We start from the raw sequence: 18,578 nt of genomic DNA on the forward strand, positions 1-18,578 counted from the left end.
ATGAGGAAACACGTTCGGATAGGTAATAGAATAAGCATTAAGACAAATATTACTACTATCAATTTGAAGAAATACGCATATGCCGGGTTATCAAAAATTACCCAGGATCAAGGGTATGTTCCCAGGTGATATATCCAAATGAGCCACGCCATGAGAAAACCAACATAGTGCATTTGCGACCAGCATGGATCCAGACCAGTCTGGTCAGGATCCATGCTGTTCGCTGTTTTCAGTTTCCAAATGAGCCACGCCATGTGAAAACCAACATAGTGCATTTGCGACCTGCATGGATTCAGACCAGCCTTCGCATCCGCAGAGTCTGGTCATGATCCATGCTGATCGCTAAAGGTTTCTCTAATTGCAATAGGCTTTGAAAGCGAACAACATGGATCCTGCAGGCTGGTCTGGATCCATGCTGGTCGCAAATGCAATTTGTTGGTTTTCTCATGGCGCGGCTCATTAAAGAAGTAAATCTGATATTCGTTATATCGTTTCACAAAACATTTGTTAAATTCAACAATTTAGTTTTCTCGCCAGTTTCCAACATCATTTCAGATAAATTACTTAAAGTGACGCCAGATGATCCATGAAATGCTATCTTATTCGCTATATAATATAATGTAAAAAGTATCCGATTTTATGACATTTCTGTACTGTTAGGTAGATATAACCTCCAATCCATGTACTGAAATTAATTTGAAGTTTTGTATAAATATTGAGGTTGGTAAAAGTTATTCTCCTCTTTTATAAGCTGTAAAAGTCGTTGCTTTTTCAAATATAAATCCTCCTTTTATTTTTAATCAATATTAACAACTGCTCCTCATTTTTTTTTCAACATGTATATATTCCTGTAATAAGTATGATTTTTATCTGTGATAAGTCTCTTATGATTCTGATATAAGTATGGCTATATACCGATTTGTATAGTACATAGAAGAGACTTAAATAAAATAAAGAAGTACTTTCCAAAAATAATAAAAAGATACAACCATCTGATATGATTTCGTCAATATTTTAGTGCCATTTTATGCCTATATATTGTATAAGTACATGTAATTACATTTGTACTCTTGTTATGCAAAAGGACCGGCGCGTAAATTCTGCTAACATTAGTTACCAGTCTTCCCTGAAAGAGAAACATTTGTGTTTAAAGCATTTGTTTTTGCGTTTCTCATTCGGGTAGGGGACGGGAACGGTGGGTGTTGTATTCACGACAAAAGATGATCCTTGAAAACTTCTGACATTTTTATCTGCACTTTCCATAAATGTTATGACTGAACAGTGGTAATAGAGTAATTAAATTTTAACACACCCATCGAAATAAGAATTTACTCAAGTTAGCACCCTATTTTACAAAGAAATAAAACGGTTTCGTCTTCTATACATAATAAAAAGTTATATTAAAAACATTTCTCAGAATTTGATAGGGTTTCGGTGTTACTGTGCAAGCTCGGATATTTGGAGTGCTAACTATTGATTTATAACGCTCAACACTAGCACTGACATTGAAACCACCACGAACTTGGATACTGGTCATGTGACACACTGGTGATAGTTGTTTTGTTAATACGTGTTAATGAAGAACCAAATAAAGGATCAGATGTTCCAAGAAACTATATTTAATTATATGATGGTGTTTACATGATAAACACATGCTATGAAAATTTAATGACATTCGGAGATTTATGTTTTGGCGGTTAGACTGAGCAATAGTTTCGTTTGTTTTGTATGATAGCAAAAAATAGGAAAATAGGAAAAAATATAAGTATCATATTCCTAGACATCAATGCATGTTACCCCTAGTTTCTACCCACAAATACAAGCCTTTACGGTATATTTTCCGCCCTATAAAACCTTACCTGTGCCAGCTGGTTAACAGAAACCTCACCAAAAATAACTGTGAAAAATTATATTAAAAAAGAAAATCACCCTTATACATATTTGAAGAAGGGGAAATGGTTCTAGGCCTTAAAATAATAGAATAGCTGGCATTGCTTTTTATCTCATGTAGGTGACAAATCCTCAGTATTTATTGAATTTTCATTTTAATACAACAAAACTGTTGGTCGTGATGATAGAATTTTATCACGAGTTGGTGCAGCTTCAAGATAAATTTGAATGTAATCAATAAAGATTACCCGTAATTACATTTTAATTAATTTTCTTCTATATCCACACATGTGTCTTTCAGATAGGGGCGCCACGGTGACTTCTCGTCGGATTGAGAGAAAATTCAATTAATTTTTCGAGAGTTGCTTAACTCTTTTTCAGAGAAAAACTGAGAGGTTAAACTTGTGCCAACTTTGTACAGCATGCCAGAAAACCTAACGGCAATTGAAAATTTGAATGAGTTTTATTTATTACGTTATGAATAATCTCAATTTATGTATAAAAAAGGTCAGGAAAAATTCATTCGTATCTTAAAAAGTTGAAGTTATAGATCTACTTCTTTACAATTTCACTTTCAAAGATGATGAAAATGTAATATGAAAACTGTTATAAATGAGCCGTGCCATGAGAAAACCAACATAGTGGGTGTGCGACCAGCATGGATCCAGACCAGCCTGCGCATCCGCGCAGTCTGGTCAGGATCCATGCTGTACGCTAACAGTTTCTCCAATTCCAGTAGGCTTTAAAAGCGAACAGCATGGATCCTGACCAGACTGCGCGGATGCGCAGGCTGGTCTGGATCCATGCTGGTCGCAAACCCACTATGTTGGTTTTCTCATGGCACGGCTCAAATGTCATTGCTATGACGCTTCTATTCACTTTTTTGTATCTCCGACATTGCACATTTTCTGTTACGCATCAAGTTACATTTGATGAAAAAATTATGCTAGATTGACAGTGATTGCCCATGATAATCTGCACAAGCATTGAAAATGGTCTTTAATTCAGTTAAAACGCTGCGTGTGCAAATATATTAACAGTAAAGTAAATGATAATTTCATAGAATCCTCTTCAGTGCAAGGTTTTATCTAACAATTTATTTGCATGTTTTATCTAAATTCTCGTTCAATTTACAGCAGTAAAAGCTTTGTGTAGTAGCTCGTAGTAAATATCTAGGATAGTTTTGCAATTCTTGTATGACTGCCAGAATGTTAGTTCAAGGCTGAAATGTTCACGAAGTTCAGAATGCAAAGGATATTATCCGCAAAAATAGATTCGTAGAATCATTGTTGTAGTTATTTGACACCCAACAATTTTCCATAAACTTTTTGTTGTGTTTTATGGTAAAAACAAAAGCCAGACAGAATGTTGCAAAGATGCATATCAAACGCTTAAGGCGATAGTATGCTGTGAGTATGAACAAAACTATTTTTCCAAAAATGATGCAACTCTTGTTTAGGACTACTTGAGGTAAAGAAGATAATCTTCCACAGAATTGAAAGACGCATTTTTTTTTATTATTGAAGACAGCCTTGTATCTTTGACATTACGATCAAGCTTGAACTAGACCTAGTGAAATCTGGTTGGTAAAATGGTACATTATTAGCCATATTTTAATTTTTTAGCATATTGTTGGCATAAATTTTGTTAGAAAGAAATATTGGAAGAAACATATTTCAAAATGGCGGATATCCTGAAAAAAAAAAACAAACAACGCACGTACATCCTTGATATTATCATATTTATCTATTGATGTTACACGAGTAAAAATCCATAGACCAGCATTTTACAATAATTTTAAAAGGAATGATAGATATGTACTTCTTGATGAAGGTTTGGGGAAGATACTGTATACCATGCATTGTAAAAATAAGTTAATCAATGTCTTTTCTCAAGAAGATTTCGACTAGTTTACGCACAACATACACTTAAAAATTTTAATGTTGCAAAGTTGTAAGAAAGACGGTTCAAGAGAAAACCACTATCTTAGATCTATCATTTCGATTCTTATACGAAAGTAAAGATTAATATCTATATCCTTGATGGCATCCGCCAAATACTTGCCAGTTATGCTTGGGTTTCTTTCCCATTGTGCCACTTCGGCGTTCGACGCTATGGCCTACAAAAAGTGATTTTGAGTTGGTTTTTTTTTTGGAGCGAGAGAAACAGTAGAAAGATAAAACAATTATATGTAGAATCTAGTATAAGTTACTTCAATCAGAAACGAATGTGTTGTCATGGTGTCACATATGCAAGACTACAGCTAGAACTTGAGGTACCAATAATAAGAACGTAGATCTATATTACTTTTATTCAAAACTTCAACACCAATCACTTTATTCAGTTAAAAACTCCTATTCTTATATTACATGCCAAATAAAACAAAAACAACTCATTATACTGAACAAATCTATATCTGTTTATATCTATCTTAAACAGAATACAAAATGTATCACTAATTCAGGTAACCAGAAAAGAGAATTAGATTAAAAGTTTTTATGCCCCCGAAGGGAGGCATATAGTTTTTGAACCGTCTGTCTGTCTGTCGGTCTGTCAGTCTGTCAGTCTGTCGGTCCGTCCGCAATTTTCGTGTCCGGTCTATATCTTTGTCATCGATGGATGGATTTTCAAATAACTTGGCATGAATGTGTACCACAGTAAGACGACGTGCAGTGCGCAAGACCCAGGTCCGTAGCTCAAAGGTCAAGGTCACACTTAGACGTTAAAGGATAGTGCATTGATGGGCGTGTCCGGTCCATATCTTTGTCATCGATGGATGGATTTTCAAATAACTTGGCATGAATGTGTACCACAGTAAGACGACGTGCAGTGCGCAAGACCCAGGTCCGTAGCTCAAAGGTCAAGGTCACACTTAGACGTTAAAAGATAGTGCATTGATGGGCGTGTCCGGTCCATATCTTTGTCATCGATGGATGGATTTTCAAATAACTTGGCATGAATGTGTACCACAGTAAGACGACATGCAGTGCGCAAGACCAAGGTCCGTAGCTCAAAGGTCAAGGTCACACTTAGACGTTAAAGAATAGTGCATTGATGGGCGTGTCCGGTCCATATCTTTGTCATCGATGGATGGATTTTCAAATAACTTGGCATAAATGTGTACCACAGTAAGACGACGTGCAGTGCGCAAGACCCAGATCCGTAGCTCAAAGGTCAAGGTCACACTTAGACGTTAAAGATCATTTTTCATGATAGTACATTAATGGGCATGTCCGGTCCATATCTTTGTCATTCATGCATGGATTTTAAGATAACTATGCATGAATGTGTGACACAGTAAGACGATGTGTCGCGCGCAAGACCCAGCTCCGTAGGTCAAAGGTCCTAAACTCTTAACATCGGCCATAACTATTCATTCAAAGTGCCATCGGGGGCATGTGTCATCCTACGGAGACAGCTCTTGTTAAATCTAAGACATTAATCCTAATACATCTTCCCTCATAACATTTATAATTTAAAAGCAAACTGACCTTGGTGATGAATGACTTTACAGTTGAGGGAAAATACGCTTTCTAAATGGTTTCTAAACATGATTTATTGAATATATCTTAGAAAAAAGCTCGTTATACCATCCTTTGAGTTCTTTCTGTTGATGAGTATTATTACATTTTTTAGCAAAGTATTTGAAAAGAACATGACGAAATGGCAGTTAATGAGTTATGACACTCTAGAAGAAATATTTAATATTTGCTCCCAGTCAGCAAGGTTATAATTGAGTGTTACTGCAAACGGTTGGAAAACGGTGCCCAAACTCCTCGAAACTTGAAACTTGTTTATTTGGTTAAACGCCTACTTCTACATATAAAACATATTCAGCGGCGTTGTACAATAATAAACAGTTAGTATTACATTCTAACATGGCTCGATTTGATTTCCAGTGAAACAAAGAAGAAAATCAAGCTCTGTATATTTTGCGATAAACAACGGTTGCCCCTGTTTGATTCAATGGCACCAGATCAGAAAGAAAATGCCACTGTTCATACCCCTAGGTATACTATCAGAAACAGAGCACAAAGGGAAAATATACTGGACCATTTCAATGAGAAATGGGCACTTTTTAATTCATCTTCCATCGTGCCCCAGTCACATTTAGATAGAAGAAATCCGACAAACAGAAGACCAGTTTGGCGTGGCCTCATTTTATCAATATTTATACAACGATGTTGTAGCCGTGATGTCGCTCTTTGATTTCATGATGAACGGTATTTTTTTCATTCATTTTTACGTTAAAAAATATCCGCTGCTTCCATAACAGAAAGTTCCCTTTTTATTTTCAGAGATCATATACCATCATCGTCACAGCCTTTGATAAAAGACAACGATATTCAGGTACGTTCAATTAAATTATACAGGTATTATTTCGTGTAAATGGTATCTCACAGAGAAGGAGGAAAATACCCAGCAGAAATAGCTGCATATTTTCTTGAAAGCTAATTATCTGATAAAATCGCTCATTATGCAGTTGAAAGCGAAACTTCAACAGTATATATTTAATAGCCCGTAATGCTCTAATCAATATTTGTGCATTCAGGTCTTATAGGAAATTGCAATTATCCTGAAAGATAAACACAATATGATTGATGATGTCACCAATGGCAAATCAATGTCTAATTATTTCTTCCCCGGAAGACAGGTGATTGGACCATTGTCATGGCCATTTTCATCTACATAAATGCATATATCAACCTTAAAAATAATAAAAAACGACAAAATATTCTTCGTTACGTGTACACATGATACGGTGAAATGAGGCGTCACATCGCGTGCTAACATTAACTCCTTGCTAGATTACTTTCCGATGTTTTCTGGTGGTTATTGGTCGTTGTGGGTGATTTATTGCCTTGCCGGTGATTTCAGTGTCTGCAGGACAAAGTTTAGTTCTTGCCTGTTGCATGCAGATTCCAATTGATTTAGCCTACAGACGCATTCACATTCCTTTGATGTTTCTGTATGCTCCTAACAAATTGCCTCTACACTGTTTACAAAACAACACATTGATTCTCGTTTTATTCTTGAACGTTACCATAATTAAGACAAAATTTGTGCAAGTGTAAAACTGTCATAAAGATGATAAAGATACAAAGGCACAAACTAACACTTTTTCCTGCACACGCACTATTGTTTTATGTACACTAACTATGTTGTTCTAAGTAAATTTCTCAGTAAATTCAAGCACAGAACTAACGTTATCGCTCTTTCTTAAAAACAAGTTGTCAGGTTAACTCATATTATATTATAAAATAAATCTGTTATCAACGTAAAATACGTATGAACATAGTTATTTAAATATGGTCGATTGTTTCAGCTGAGCGGGTGATTGAAAGATCCGCACACTCGGGTATCATTTTACCCGGTCCATCCTGGCACACACTCACACATAACGGACCGACTGCCACACTTGTCTACAGGTAATCTACACTTTAATATTCCTCGAATAGCTCTTAAGGGCCACTGTGTGTTTCTGTCTGTTTGAATTACTGAGTATGGCTTTGGCCAAAAACATAATCATATTTCAAGAAATGAACTCGGTCATTCTCAACATTTTCATCCTAATTTCTAGTACAACTGCATCATTATATCAAGAACATAAAATTTTATTCATGTCAAGTGATTTTTTTTCTATATTAATCTATAAACCAAGGAGTTTTATCCAAATACTTACACTGTTTTCTAAACCATTACTGCACAGGATACGTGTAAAGTGTGACGAACATTACTACAATACCACGTGCTCGAAGTTCTGTCGTCCTAGGAATGATCGTCTCGGACATTACACTTGCAATGTAAATGGCGACAACGTGTGCTTGCAAGGCTGGCTCGGCTCAGAATGTGATATTGGTAACTATACGTCAAGAATGGATGGTAACAGAAGAGAAATTTAAATGGAAACTTTGGTGTATTCAAGTTAGATAAAATAGTAGTAATATAAGTAATCATAGATAATAATGAAAATTAATGGAAATATTGAAATATTATATATTGATGTCGAATTTCTTTTTAATTAATTTCTGATTTATTATTTTGAAGACTGCATTCCTTTTATAGCCATTTGTAAGACGGGATGTCATGCAATCCACGGATCCTGTGATCGACCCGGCGAATGCAGGTAAGTGCTCTGATGTGTCTGGATGTATTATATTTTCAGGGTAATTGTTTCCCTAGACGAAACAAAAGATCACGGTGCGAATTTGAAAATGGGCATTTATTTATGTCGTGACTGATTTCTGCAGTCCCGTTGTTTTGCCAAAACAAAAGAATTATATTTCGCTGATTTTAAATGTGTCGTTCTTACAAATGAACGAGACACACCACAGCAGAACGAAAGTGGAACTATTACTTATAACGTCATGACGTACTTTATGACAGTTCCCGCGCTATGTTAAATATTCATTTGTTTCATTTTGTTTTCACTCTTATTTGTTGAATATGACATGCAAGAATAAGATTCTATCACTGGTTGTAATTGTACATGAGAATATCTGGCTTTTGGGTAATTGTAAACTCGGTATCTCGGCAGAGCCTTGTTACCGCCTAAACAGCCTCGAGCCAAATATTAACATCCGCACCATTGACCAGTGAAAGAATTTATAATCTCGAAGTATTGTCTTTCAACCACGTTGCAACAGCAGAACAACAAAATGAAAAGTTGGCGAGGAGACAGAATGACTCCCCAGTCATAACAACAACAAACCGACATGACAACAATATGAGGGTGTCATGGCAGTGGGAATGAAAACAGTTTTAAATACAGTGAACAGTTTTAGCTGGTCGAAAACTCGATTGCCATCACATTCTGTTTAAGATATAAAAAAGGCCAAACACTGTACATGCCTCAGTCGGTCACACTAAAAGTCATGCTATTATTACTGAAAACCTGGAATTTTGAGATAAAAAGATAGGATTGGACTTAAATTTGAATGCTTGCAGGTGTGGGTTTGGCTGGCAGGGCCCATTGTGTGACAGATGTATACCATATCCCGGGTGTAAACACGGTACATGTAAAGATTCCCCTTGGACGTGTGATTGTGACCTAAACTGGGGCGGCATCCTATGTGACAAAGGTAAGGTCTTGTGAGTACCCGTGCTTTGAGCAAGAGAGGGATATCCTATGTGACAAAGGTAAGGTCTTGTGAGTACCCGTGCTTTAAGCAAGAGAGGGATATCCTATATGATAAAGGTAAGATCTTGTGAGTACCCGTGCTTTGAGCAAGAGAGGGATATCCTATGTGACAAAGGAAAGGTCTTGTGAGTACCCGTGCTTTGAGCAAGAGAGGGATATCCTATGTGATAAAGGTAAGGTTTTGTGAGTACCCGTGCTTTGAGCAAGAGGGGGATATCCTATGTGATAAAGGTAAGGTCTTGTGAGTACCCGTGCGTGCTTTGAGCAAGAGAGGGATATCCTATGTGACAAAGGTAAGGTCTTATGAGTACCCGTGCTTTGAGCAAGGGAGGGATATCCTATGTGATAAATGTAAGGTCTTGTGAGTACCCGTGCTTTGAGCAAGAGAGGGATATCCTATGTGACAAAGGAAAGGTCTTGTGAGTACCTGTGCTTTGAGCAAGAGAGGGGTATCCTATGTGGTAAAGGTAAGTTCTTGTGAGTACCCGTGCTTTGAGCAAGAGAGGGATATCCTATGTGATAAAGGTAAGGTCTTGTGAGTACCCATGCGTGCTTTGAGCAAGAGAGGGATATCCTATGTGACAAAGGCAAGGTCTTGTGAGCAACTATGCCTTGATCAAGGGGGTATCCTATGTGAAAAAGGTAGGGTCTTGTGAGTACCCGTGCTTTGAGCAAGAGAGGGATATCCTATATGACAAAGGTAAGGTCTTGTGAGTACCCGTGCTTTGAGCAAGAGAGAGAGGGATATCCTATGTGACAAAGGCAAGGTCTTGTGAGCAACTATGCCTTGATCAAGGGGGTATCCTATGTGAAAAAGGTAGGGTCTTGTGAGTACCCGTGCTTTGAGCAAGAGAGGGATATCCTATGTGACAAAGGTAAGGTCTTGTGAGTACCCGTGCTTTGAGCAAGAGAGGGATATCCTATGTGACAAAGGCAAGGTCTTGTGAGCAACTATGCCTTGATCAAGGGGGTATCCTATGTGAAAAAGGTAGGGTCTTGTGAGTCACTATGCTCACCGTGTGAACTTATTGTGGTTTAAACATATTTTAACATACGTTATTTATTCAAGTCATTACATGAATAATTTGCAATAACAGTGATAAGTGAGTTGGACAAACAGCTTATTAGCTTACGGTTGTCCTTTCCCTGAACTTATTTTGAATTCGGACCAGCAGATTCAGAGGTGATTTTTAAAATTTTCCATACAGAATCCTACGGCGTTTAAAAAATCAATATGGCTTGGAGGAATTTGGTAGAGGGTCACAGATACATTACTGTCAATTTATTTTTTTAACGAAGCAGCGGTTTCATAGGAGAATATTCTAATTTTTCAATATAACCATATAGTGAAAACGAGCTCAGACACCTGCAGGCCATGCTTTAACGAGACAAGATGACCTGAAGGAGTTTGGTAGAGGGTAACTTAGGGAACGGTGTTGTTAAAGCATTTTAAAATCGGGCAACCAGTTCCAGAGGAGAAGATTTACAAACTTTTCCATAAAGCATATAGGGAAATCTAGCACTACCACCTGGCGGGCATGTTTTTTTTTTTTGAAAACAGAGCATAATGCTTTGTAAAAATTTGGTTGAGAGTCACCTAAGAAACTTTTTTTTCACCGGACCAGCGGTTTGTGATGATATTCCGTTTGGTTATCATTTAACAGAATTCTGCACAGATGTTACATTTGAACGAATCTGAAAAGAGAGCACCCAAGTATCTGTGCCTCAAACAGGGGAAGCATCCTACGAGATAAAGATAATGATTGTAAGTAACTGTGCCTCAAACAGGGGAAGCATCCTACGGGATAAAGGTAATGATTGTCAGTAACTGTGCCTCAAACAGGGGAAGCATCCTACGGGATAAAGGTAATGACTGTGAGTAACTGTGCCTCAAACAGGGGAAGCATCCTACGGGATAAAGGTAATGACTGTGAGTAACTGTGCCTCAAACAGGGGAAGCATCCTACGGGATAAAGGTAATGATTGTGAGTAACTGTGCCTCAAACAGGGGAAGCATCCTACGGGATAAAGGTAATGATTGTGAGTAACTGTGCCTCAAACAGGGGAAGCATCCTACAGGATAATGGTATTTGTCTTGTGCTTGTAATATCTAATACTGAATGCCGAACCGTACAAGTCATATATAAGAGAGAAGAGAAATAACTCCAATGAGAAAACATATCGACAATAAATTGGATGATTGAACTTGCTATGCTATGTTATATTTAATACATGTCGGGTGATGGCACATTAATTTGTCCTTCACCAATAATAAAACACTATATCTTCTTTTAATAAAACGTATTATGTTATTATGACATGTTTTCAGCAATTTGACATACCGTACTTGGTCCCTGAAGCGTTTTTGTGCAGTGAACCACTTTTTAAGTATTTTCAGATTTGAACACTTGTCGTCACAAACCATGTCTGAACAATGGATTGTGCGTAAATAATGAACCGGACAATTATACATGTGTCTGCAACAAGGGCTTTTCTGGAAGAAATTGTGAAATTGGTGAGTATAACATCTGACTTAACATACACTTATAATTAACGGATGTGCAGGCTGATCTTGGTCTGCACTGGTCGCAAAGGCAGAATAAATTGCCGCCAGCAGGATAAAGGTTAAACATTACACAGACCAGGCTAGAAGTAAACTAACTGAAATATCCTTTCCAAGGAAAAAGATTAATTTGTGTTTTAGTGGAATATTTACTTACATATTACTAACTGACCTAAAATGTAACCATAATTATAGTCTCATAACTTATCATTATAAAAACTTAATTTAAAAACGAGAGAAAATGTATTTCTATAACTAGTATTCTTTCGTTCTGTTCATATTTCGACTGGGCTAAAATGCCCGCCTCCAGCTAAATCAAAGCGCTCTAGAGGTGCTCTGAACGTGACAGCGAACTGACAAGACGTAGTTACTTCTTGTGTTTAGCAATACAAAATGTATGTAAACAGTGTATCTCTTTGAATAAAATAAAGTTTAGTAATGTTAAATGTAATATATGTCTCTTATAACTCGTTATATGGGCGGCAATATACTTTTATATTGTGATTTATAATATTTGAGTAATATACTGTATGTCTTTAAAGAATGTACATGCATTTCAATAACTTCAAGGATATTTGAGCATCAGTGTATTTAAAACGTTTTATCTATTACAAGTCTAATAATATTCAATTTACACGTGTAAGTTGATGATCCATGTTCCTCAAGTCCATGCAGCCATGCTGGGACCTGCCTTCACTCCTCTCATGGTTTTATCTGTAACTGTGCGCCTGGATGGACAGGAGTCACGTGTAACCTTGGTGAGGGTGTAGTTTCAATTTCATGTTTTCTTCCATTTGTGCTTCTTTTATTTTTTCGTCTTTTTGCTAACATTAAGTATGTAATCTGAGCAAAATTCTCCGCCTAAATCATGCGTTCAGTGCATTCGAAACAAAAATGTACTAAGGTGTCTAAGACGCGTTCAAAGACTAGATTTCAAACAATTTCACTGTTTCTAAATCGCATCATTTGATTTCTAGACGTTTCAGACAGGAATGCTTTCCCGAGTACCTTTAAATTTACATATAAAGTATATAAAAAGCTTTAATTTGCTTTAAAGCGCCATCTTTAAGGCTCATAATGTGTTTAGGCCTTTAACGTGGCTGCCACATTTTTGTTATAAACATAAAATACATTAATCTTTATCAAATGACATTTTTGATTCATGCAATTGTTTTCTCATATCTTTGGCATTTTTTTTAGATAAAAAAATCAATTAAATTAATAGGAAGAATTATTGAATCTATTGTTTTGATTACCTCCCTTTATAACGCTGATATTAAACTTAACTATGAACATTTTGCATACTCTGTCTCTTTGCTTTATCTGTTTTTGACCTTAAATTAGAAGCTTTATTACACTGTTGGACTTTAAGGTAAATCACAAGAGCAGAGCGAAAACAAACGGTACTAATTACGGGGCGTTCATTTCTAAAGGTCATCCTTTCTGTTTTTGTTTCTCATAATCACGTCTTTGGATGTCGGTCTCGCGTAAAGATGATTTATGACAAGCCTTAGAAACGGATTTGTGAAGAGTTATTTTGATTCCTGCAAAATTTTGCGATTAAAGTAAACTTTTGAGTTTATTGGGTTTTGAATGTATTGCGGTAGTTCCTATAAACACCGTGAGCTAACTTCTTGAATTAGCATTATGCTTCCATTTGTTAAATATTTTAAAAATGTGAACATTTAGATAAAACTGACATATTCCTTTATATTTCAGACCTCACATAATGCTTTTCTTGATAGGAAACACAATAATGTAAATTAAGTTACAGACGAACCTGAAACGTCAACATTTTCCATATTGACGTTCAAATTTCATATCGGGAGCGTGACGTCATTTGTGACGTCAGTTTCATGCATTCCGTCGCAATTAAAAGCCCTTTATCGACAATCAGGCTAAAGAACAAAGTCATATCATTGATATTATTGTAAGTGTAGTATGTGTAAAAAGATTATTAGATTTGCATCGAAAAATATGCACTCGTTCTTTCGCGGATTAATATTGCGCTCCTAAAATCGCTCGATATTTCCGCTGCAGAACTCGTGCATATTTCTCGATACAAATATAATAACCTATATGTATTGTGTTTAATTTGAAGAATCCAAATCAGATTGTGGCACAATATGTAGAATACCAGACAAACTTACTTTTCATCTTTGTGAAGTGCCTACCCAATTTCTGTATTTCCAAATATAAAAACTATCGTAATAGGAGTGTGTGTTCAAAACAACACAATATTGTAAAGTATTATGATTGATACCAGTTATTATGTTCTTTTTATTATTTTGACATCCTTTTAAAATTTCGTTGTCATGTCTCTGCAATAACAATGAAAATATTTTATTTGAGACTTTAATTTTTCAGAAATAAACGAATGCGCGTCGGATCCATGTTTGAACCAAGGTACCTGTTTTGACCGCGTGAACGGATTCGAATGTCTGTGTGCATCTGGCTGGCAGGGGCCACAGTGCCAGCTAAACACTGATGAATGCACTGGACGACCATGTGTTCACGCACACACCTGTAAAGATCTGCTAGGAGACTACCAGTGTATATGCCAGAATGGTTGGACTGGAAAAGATTGTAATATTAGTAAGCTTTCAGAAACAAAACATTTTATCGCCATCAAAATACAATCAGAGTTACTTACATTTACCTATAATTTTATTTAGTACGTAGAGGGAAAACCTGAATATTGCTTTTCTGTAAATTCCTATTTACACCTTTCCGAGTATACTTGTATAAGCTGATAGAATGGACATTACTCTTAATGCATGTGTGCATTGTTAGGTTCAGTTTCATGCCTCTGGACTGGCAGCAGTCGTTCGAGTTCTTCGAAACAAATATTTCTACCATAAAAACCTCTTTAATAGCACTTTCTTGAAAAATTTACAATATCTCCTATCTCTGACACTGTGCAGATGAGTAGAGAGAAAATGGTTTTCTGAGAAAATATCAGTGTCAGTATGAAAAAAGAAATGAACATTATTACAGATTTTTTTTGGATCTCAACAGACTTTGTAAGTCTATCATGCCCCATACTGTCTCATTATTTAATTAATCTTTGAATATATTGGATAAAATATTTGGTTCTTTGTCAACTGAGACATTATCTATATTACAAGAACTTGTTCACCAATCAAATAATGAACATTTTAATGATAGTCTACGTTTACACATAATTATAACATTTTCGGTATTAAGAAATAACGTGTTTGTGAATTGTTCAGTTAGAATATTTATGTCATTGTGAAAGAAAAATAGTGTCGCGTGTTTTTGGCGTATATTTAAAAGAAAGAAAGTTAATTTAATTCGTCCTTCCAAGCTTCATGTTGATCTGTCATGTGATTTTGTTAACGTGACGGCAAATATTGATCGTAACTACATTTTAGTGTTTTTGTTTCACCAACGGATTTAGTTATAATTTCTAAAAATGATGTACAAAGTTTTTGATATTTTTATACGTGTGTTCTGCATACATTGACTTTTATGAGTGATAGTAAAATTGCAACTATGATGGTAGTCTGTAGTATGTAATGCAATCCGAGGAGTTGCGAAATATCAAGAGTTTACAGAAATTTCTGTCTAATTGCTTATCACTTTGTCATTATTATGAAGTAGTATTTTTCTGTATAAGATAATAATTATATATGTAATATGCTAGATTTTCATATATCTTCACTCGTTACCTTACTTCTCTTTATCCTGAAAAACCGAGTCTTATAATTGGAGATCCGCCACAACCTAGTGACTTATTTTTGCCATGGAAAGCATTCTAATAACACAAGTATAGATATGACGACAAGTGGACTATTTATGCCCTTCCTATAAATGTCTTTTACAGCTTCATCTGCTAAATTATTCGGTCAATGTCTTTTCAGTATCATCCTAAAAACATAGACGAATAACTATTTTACAATATAGAATCAAAGTCTAGTCTCAACTTAACTATATACACGAAAGATTCTTCATACAGCTTCATTACGAGAATTGGCCGAATAAATGTCATCGTCTATAATTACCACGCGGAAACACAAAAGAATGCAGTTATTCTGTGGTGCATCTTTAAGTATTTACACACAAGTACGAGAACACAAAGGTTGTAGTGTAATGCTCCGGTGTTTTGTATTTTATTTCGGGTATTTCTTTCAGAAGTTTAAGATTTTAAAAGTTATAGAAGATGAAAACTGTAAATTTCATAAACTGACAAGTCAGACAAGATTTGACAATCTTCAGTAGCTTAAGGCTTGTTGAACTTGTAGGTATCCTTAAGTGACCGGGAAATTAGATAATGTGTCTGCTGTGTTTTCCTGTATAATCCTTTATAAACTCAATACACTCTGTGATCAGAAAAGACTGCCCAAGTGGCGGGCTACGGGACTTGTTCCCGCTCTCATGAGCTAAAACTCAATAAGCATATTGTTAAAAGCTAGTTTGAAATATATTTATAATTAAGAAATGTTGTTAAATAGATCAGTAAACAGAACTGTTTTAAAAGACTTATTGAACATTGATTATATTCATGAAATAAGACTGAACATTTATAAGTAACTGTGCATTGCTCTTCGTAGAAAATAAATGTTAGAACTGTTGTAATGTGTTGTGTTCAAGATAAGCTTCAGGTACACTACGCTACAAGGTTTTATGAAATTTGACCCAAATAATGTTAGTGAATCAGAGTTGACTTTAAATCCAGTTATTGACATTTCTTTAGAGAAGTTACCAACTGTACAATCATAAATATATATATTTAGAGACTTAGAAATTAGTGGTACCTAATTAAGCTGAAAGTAGAACGATTCCTTATTCTGGTAACTTGTAAAATAATTAAAGGGTATTCTCGTGCAAGACAAGCTGGGACCTGTTTCACAAAATTTCGTACGAAGATTTTTTTTTTTGTACGAACTTCTTACACATTTAGTACGATGAAAAAGTGTTTCACAAAAGTTCGCATATTATACATATCAACGCCTCCTCTTACAAGTGCGAGGTTGTTCAGTATTTTTGGCTTCTGAAAAGGTGGAAGTTGTAAACCATCCGCCTTATTCACCAGACCTAAGTCCCTGTGACTTTTTTATTTCCGAGGCTTATGAAAATGCTTTCTGGAAAGAAAGCATTTGTCCAGAAGTTCTCTTGGCAGCGCCATTTATCAGTGTCTCAAACAGATACCAAAAGAAGTATCTGCATTTCGCGATTGGGTAAAAAAAGTTACAAAAATGTGTTTGGGAAAGGGGGAATACTTTGAAGGTTTGTAAAAGAAATAATTTTGATAAAACGTAGCACTTAAGAAATCCGAACCCAATGACAGAACCTTTTTGCAGGACCCTCGTACTTAGCATCATAGTTCTTTATATACATGGCGAAATATGGTGAAAAAATATTTTCGGACGGACGTCGCCGTAGATATTGAAGGGAACTTTCTACAGTAATTTGATCAAGCTGGTTTTATGTTGGAATAACTTTAAGCCAAGTCTGTTTTATAGAAACCGTGTCTTTTAAAACCTCGTAGCAATATCCATGAAGAAAACATTATTTCGATCGCAGTTATGTTTTCATAATGGTACTTATTTATTGCAAAACATAACATAGCTTTTCATTAGCATGGAAAAGTTGTGTATTTAATGATGTTTGCTGTATACCGACTGCATCTGTTATCAGTTGATTTATTATAAATCTACAAGCAGGAAAAGTTTTAGCATTTTGAATTATAGAGAATTTGTTTCAACATAAATTATAGTCATCATTTCACATGAAAACGATATATCCTGATTCTTGTTTTACATTTGCAATACATTTTTCCAGATGTCCAAGACTGTCATGGACAGTGCCATAATGGAGGAAAGTGCATCGTAAGTGTTGAATATTTGTTGACCTTTAAAATAAGTTATTGTGCACAGAAATGCCATTTACAGTCGGCTTCAAAATGAAATTAAGGGAGTATTTGGAGGTAATTTGGGGGTACCTGGGAGTAATTTATTAGGACTTTAAAAGACCTATTTGGCTAAAATGAATTGGCTTGTCATTCTAGCAGCAAGCATTCATGCGCTTATTTCTGATGATTTTGTTCTAGTCTACAGAATCGACAAACCGTGTTGTACACGTACTGCGATTCTGAAATTAAATAAACAACTAACTTATTCTTGTAATTTATCAACACAAACTAACCCCCTGATTTCTTCAATGTGTAAATACTAGACAGTGCTTAGATTAATGACACTTCAGTTTTATTTTTCAATTGCACTTACGCCTGCTATTGTATCTCATACAATAGATATTACAGTAGATAAAATGAATCTATAGCATGATTTATTTAACATAACTCAGCTTACATCTTGTCTTACTTTTATAGGATCTTGTAGATGGATATTACTGTCTTTGTCTGCCTGGATTTGAGGGTCAGGACTGCCAGCACGAAATTCACGAGTGCGACAGCAGTCCATGTCATAATGGCGCAACTTGCATTGATCATATAGCCAGCTACACGTGTCATTGTTCCGATGGTTATAGCGGCTACAACTGCCAGGTACTAGTTATAATGTTAGATTAAAAAGCAGCTTGTACAGTTTTATCTCCAGAAAAGACCCGCTGTTACCAAAGGCTCTTCTTGCATTTCTTTTAATGAACCATCACATCAGTAGTCTTTATATGTCGTGTGGTTTCTGCAAACAATTTTATATTTCTTGGTTTTGTACTATGTTTCCAATGATCTTCTTGTAGATAACATTAGTTATTAGTAGTATAAAAATCTGTGATCAGCCATGCTTAGGTTATAATAGTACACGTAGGTCCTTTATTCTGGTCTACTTAATAAAATCATCTTTGACACATTATTTCAAAAGCTTACTGGCAACTTATGACATTTGTTAAATGTAAATAAAACTGTTTCGTCTAAAATCAGAGAAAAATGTTTTGTATTTTAAAGATCGCTTGACATTTGACAACGATATTATAATGTCTTTTCATAAAATAAAATATAAAAAA

At 35.6% G+C, this 18,578-nt stretch overlaps 1 protein-coding gene across 1 annotated transcript in view; it reads left to right on the forward strand.

The window, feature by feature from the left end:
• LOC123544996 (protein jagged-1b-like) overlaps positions 1–18,578 on the forward strand; it is a 70,167-nt gene that overhangs the window by 17,212 nt on the left and 34,377 nt on the right. The window contains exons 2-11 of the mRNA XM_045331202.2: positions 6,189–6,240; positions 7,217–7,319; positions 7,601–7,749; positions 7,957–8,017; positions 8,839–8,972; positions 11,430–11,546; positions 12,239–12,352; positions 13,962–14,189; positions 17,400–17,446; positions 17,947–18,120. Of these exons, the coding sequence (XP_045187137.2) occupies positions 6,189–6,240; positions 7,217–7,319; positions 7,601–7,749; positions 7,957–8,017; positions 8,839–8,972; positions 11,430–11,546; positions 12,239–12,352; positions 13,962–14,189; positions 17,400–17,446; positions 17,947–18,120 (1,179 nt within the window). The remainder of the gene's footprint in view (positions 1–6,188; positions 6,241–7,216; positions 7,320–7,600; positions 7,750–7,956; positions 8,018–8,838; positions 8,973–11,429; positions 11,547–12,238; positions 12,353–13,961; positions 14,190–17,399; positions 17,447–17,946; positions 18,121–18,578) is intronic.

This window comes from Mercenaria mercenaria, chromosome 1, assembly GCF_021730395.1.
Source record: "Mercenaria mercenaria strain notata chromosome 1, MADL_Memer_1, whole genome shotgun sequence".
In the NCBI taxonomy this organism is placed as follows: domain Eukaryota; kingdom Metazoa; phylum Mollusca; class Bivalvia; order Venerida; family Veneridae; genus Mercenaria; species Mercenaria mercenaria.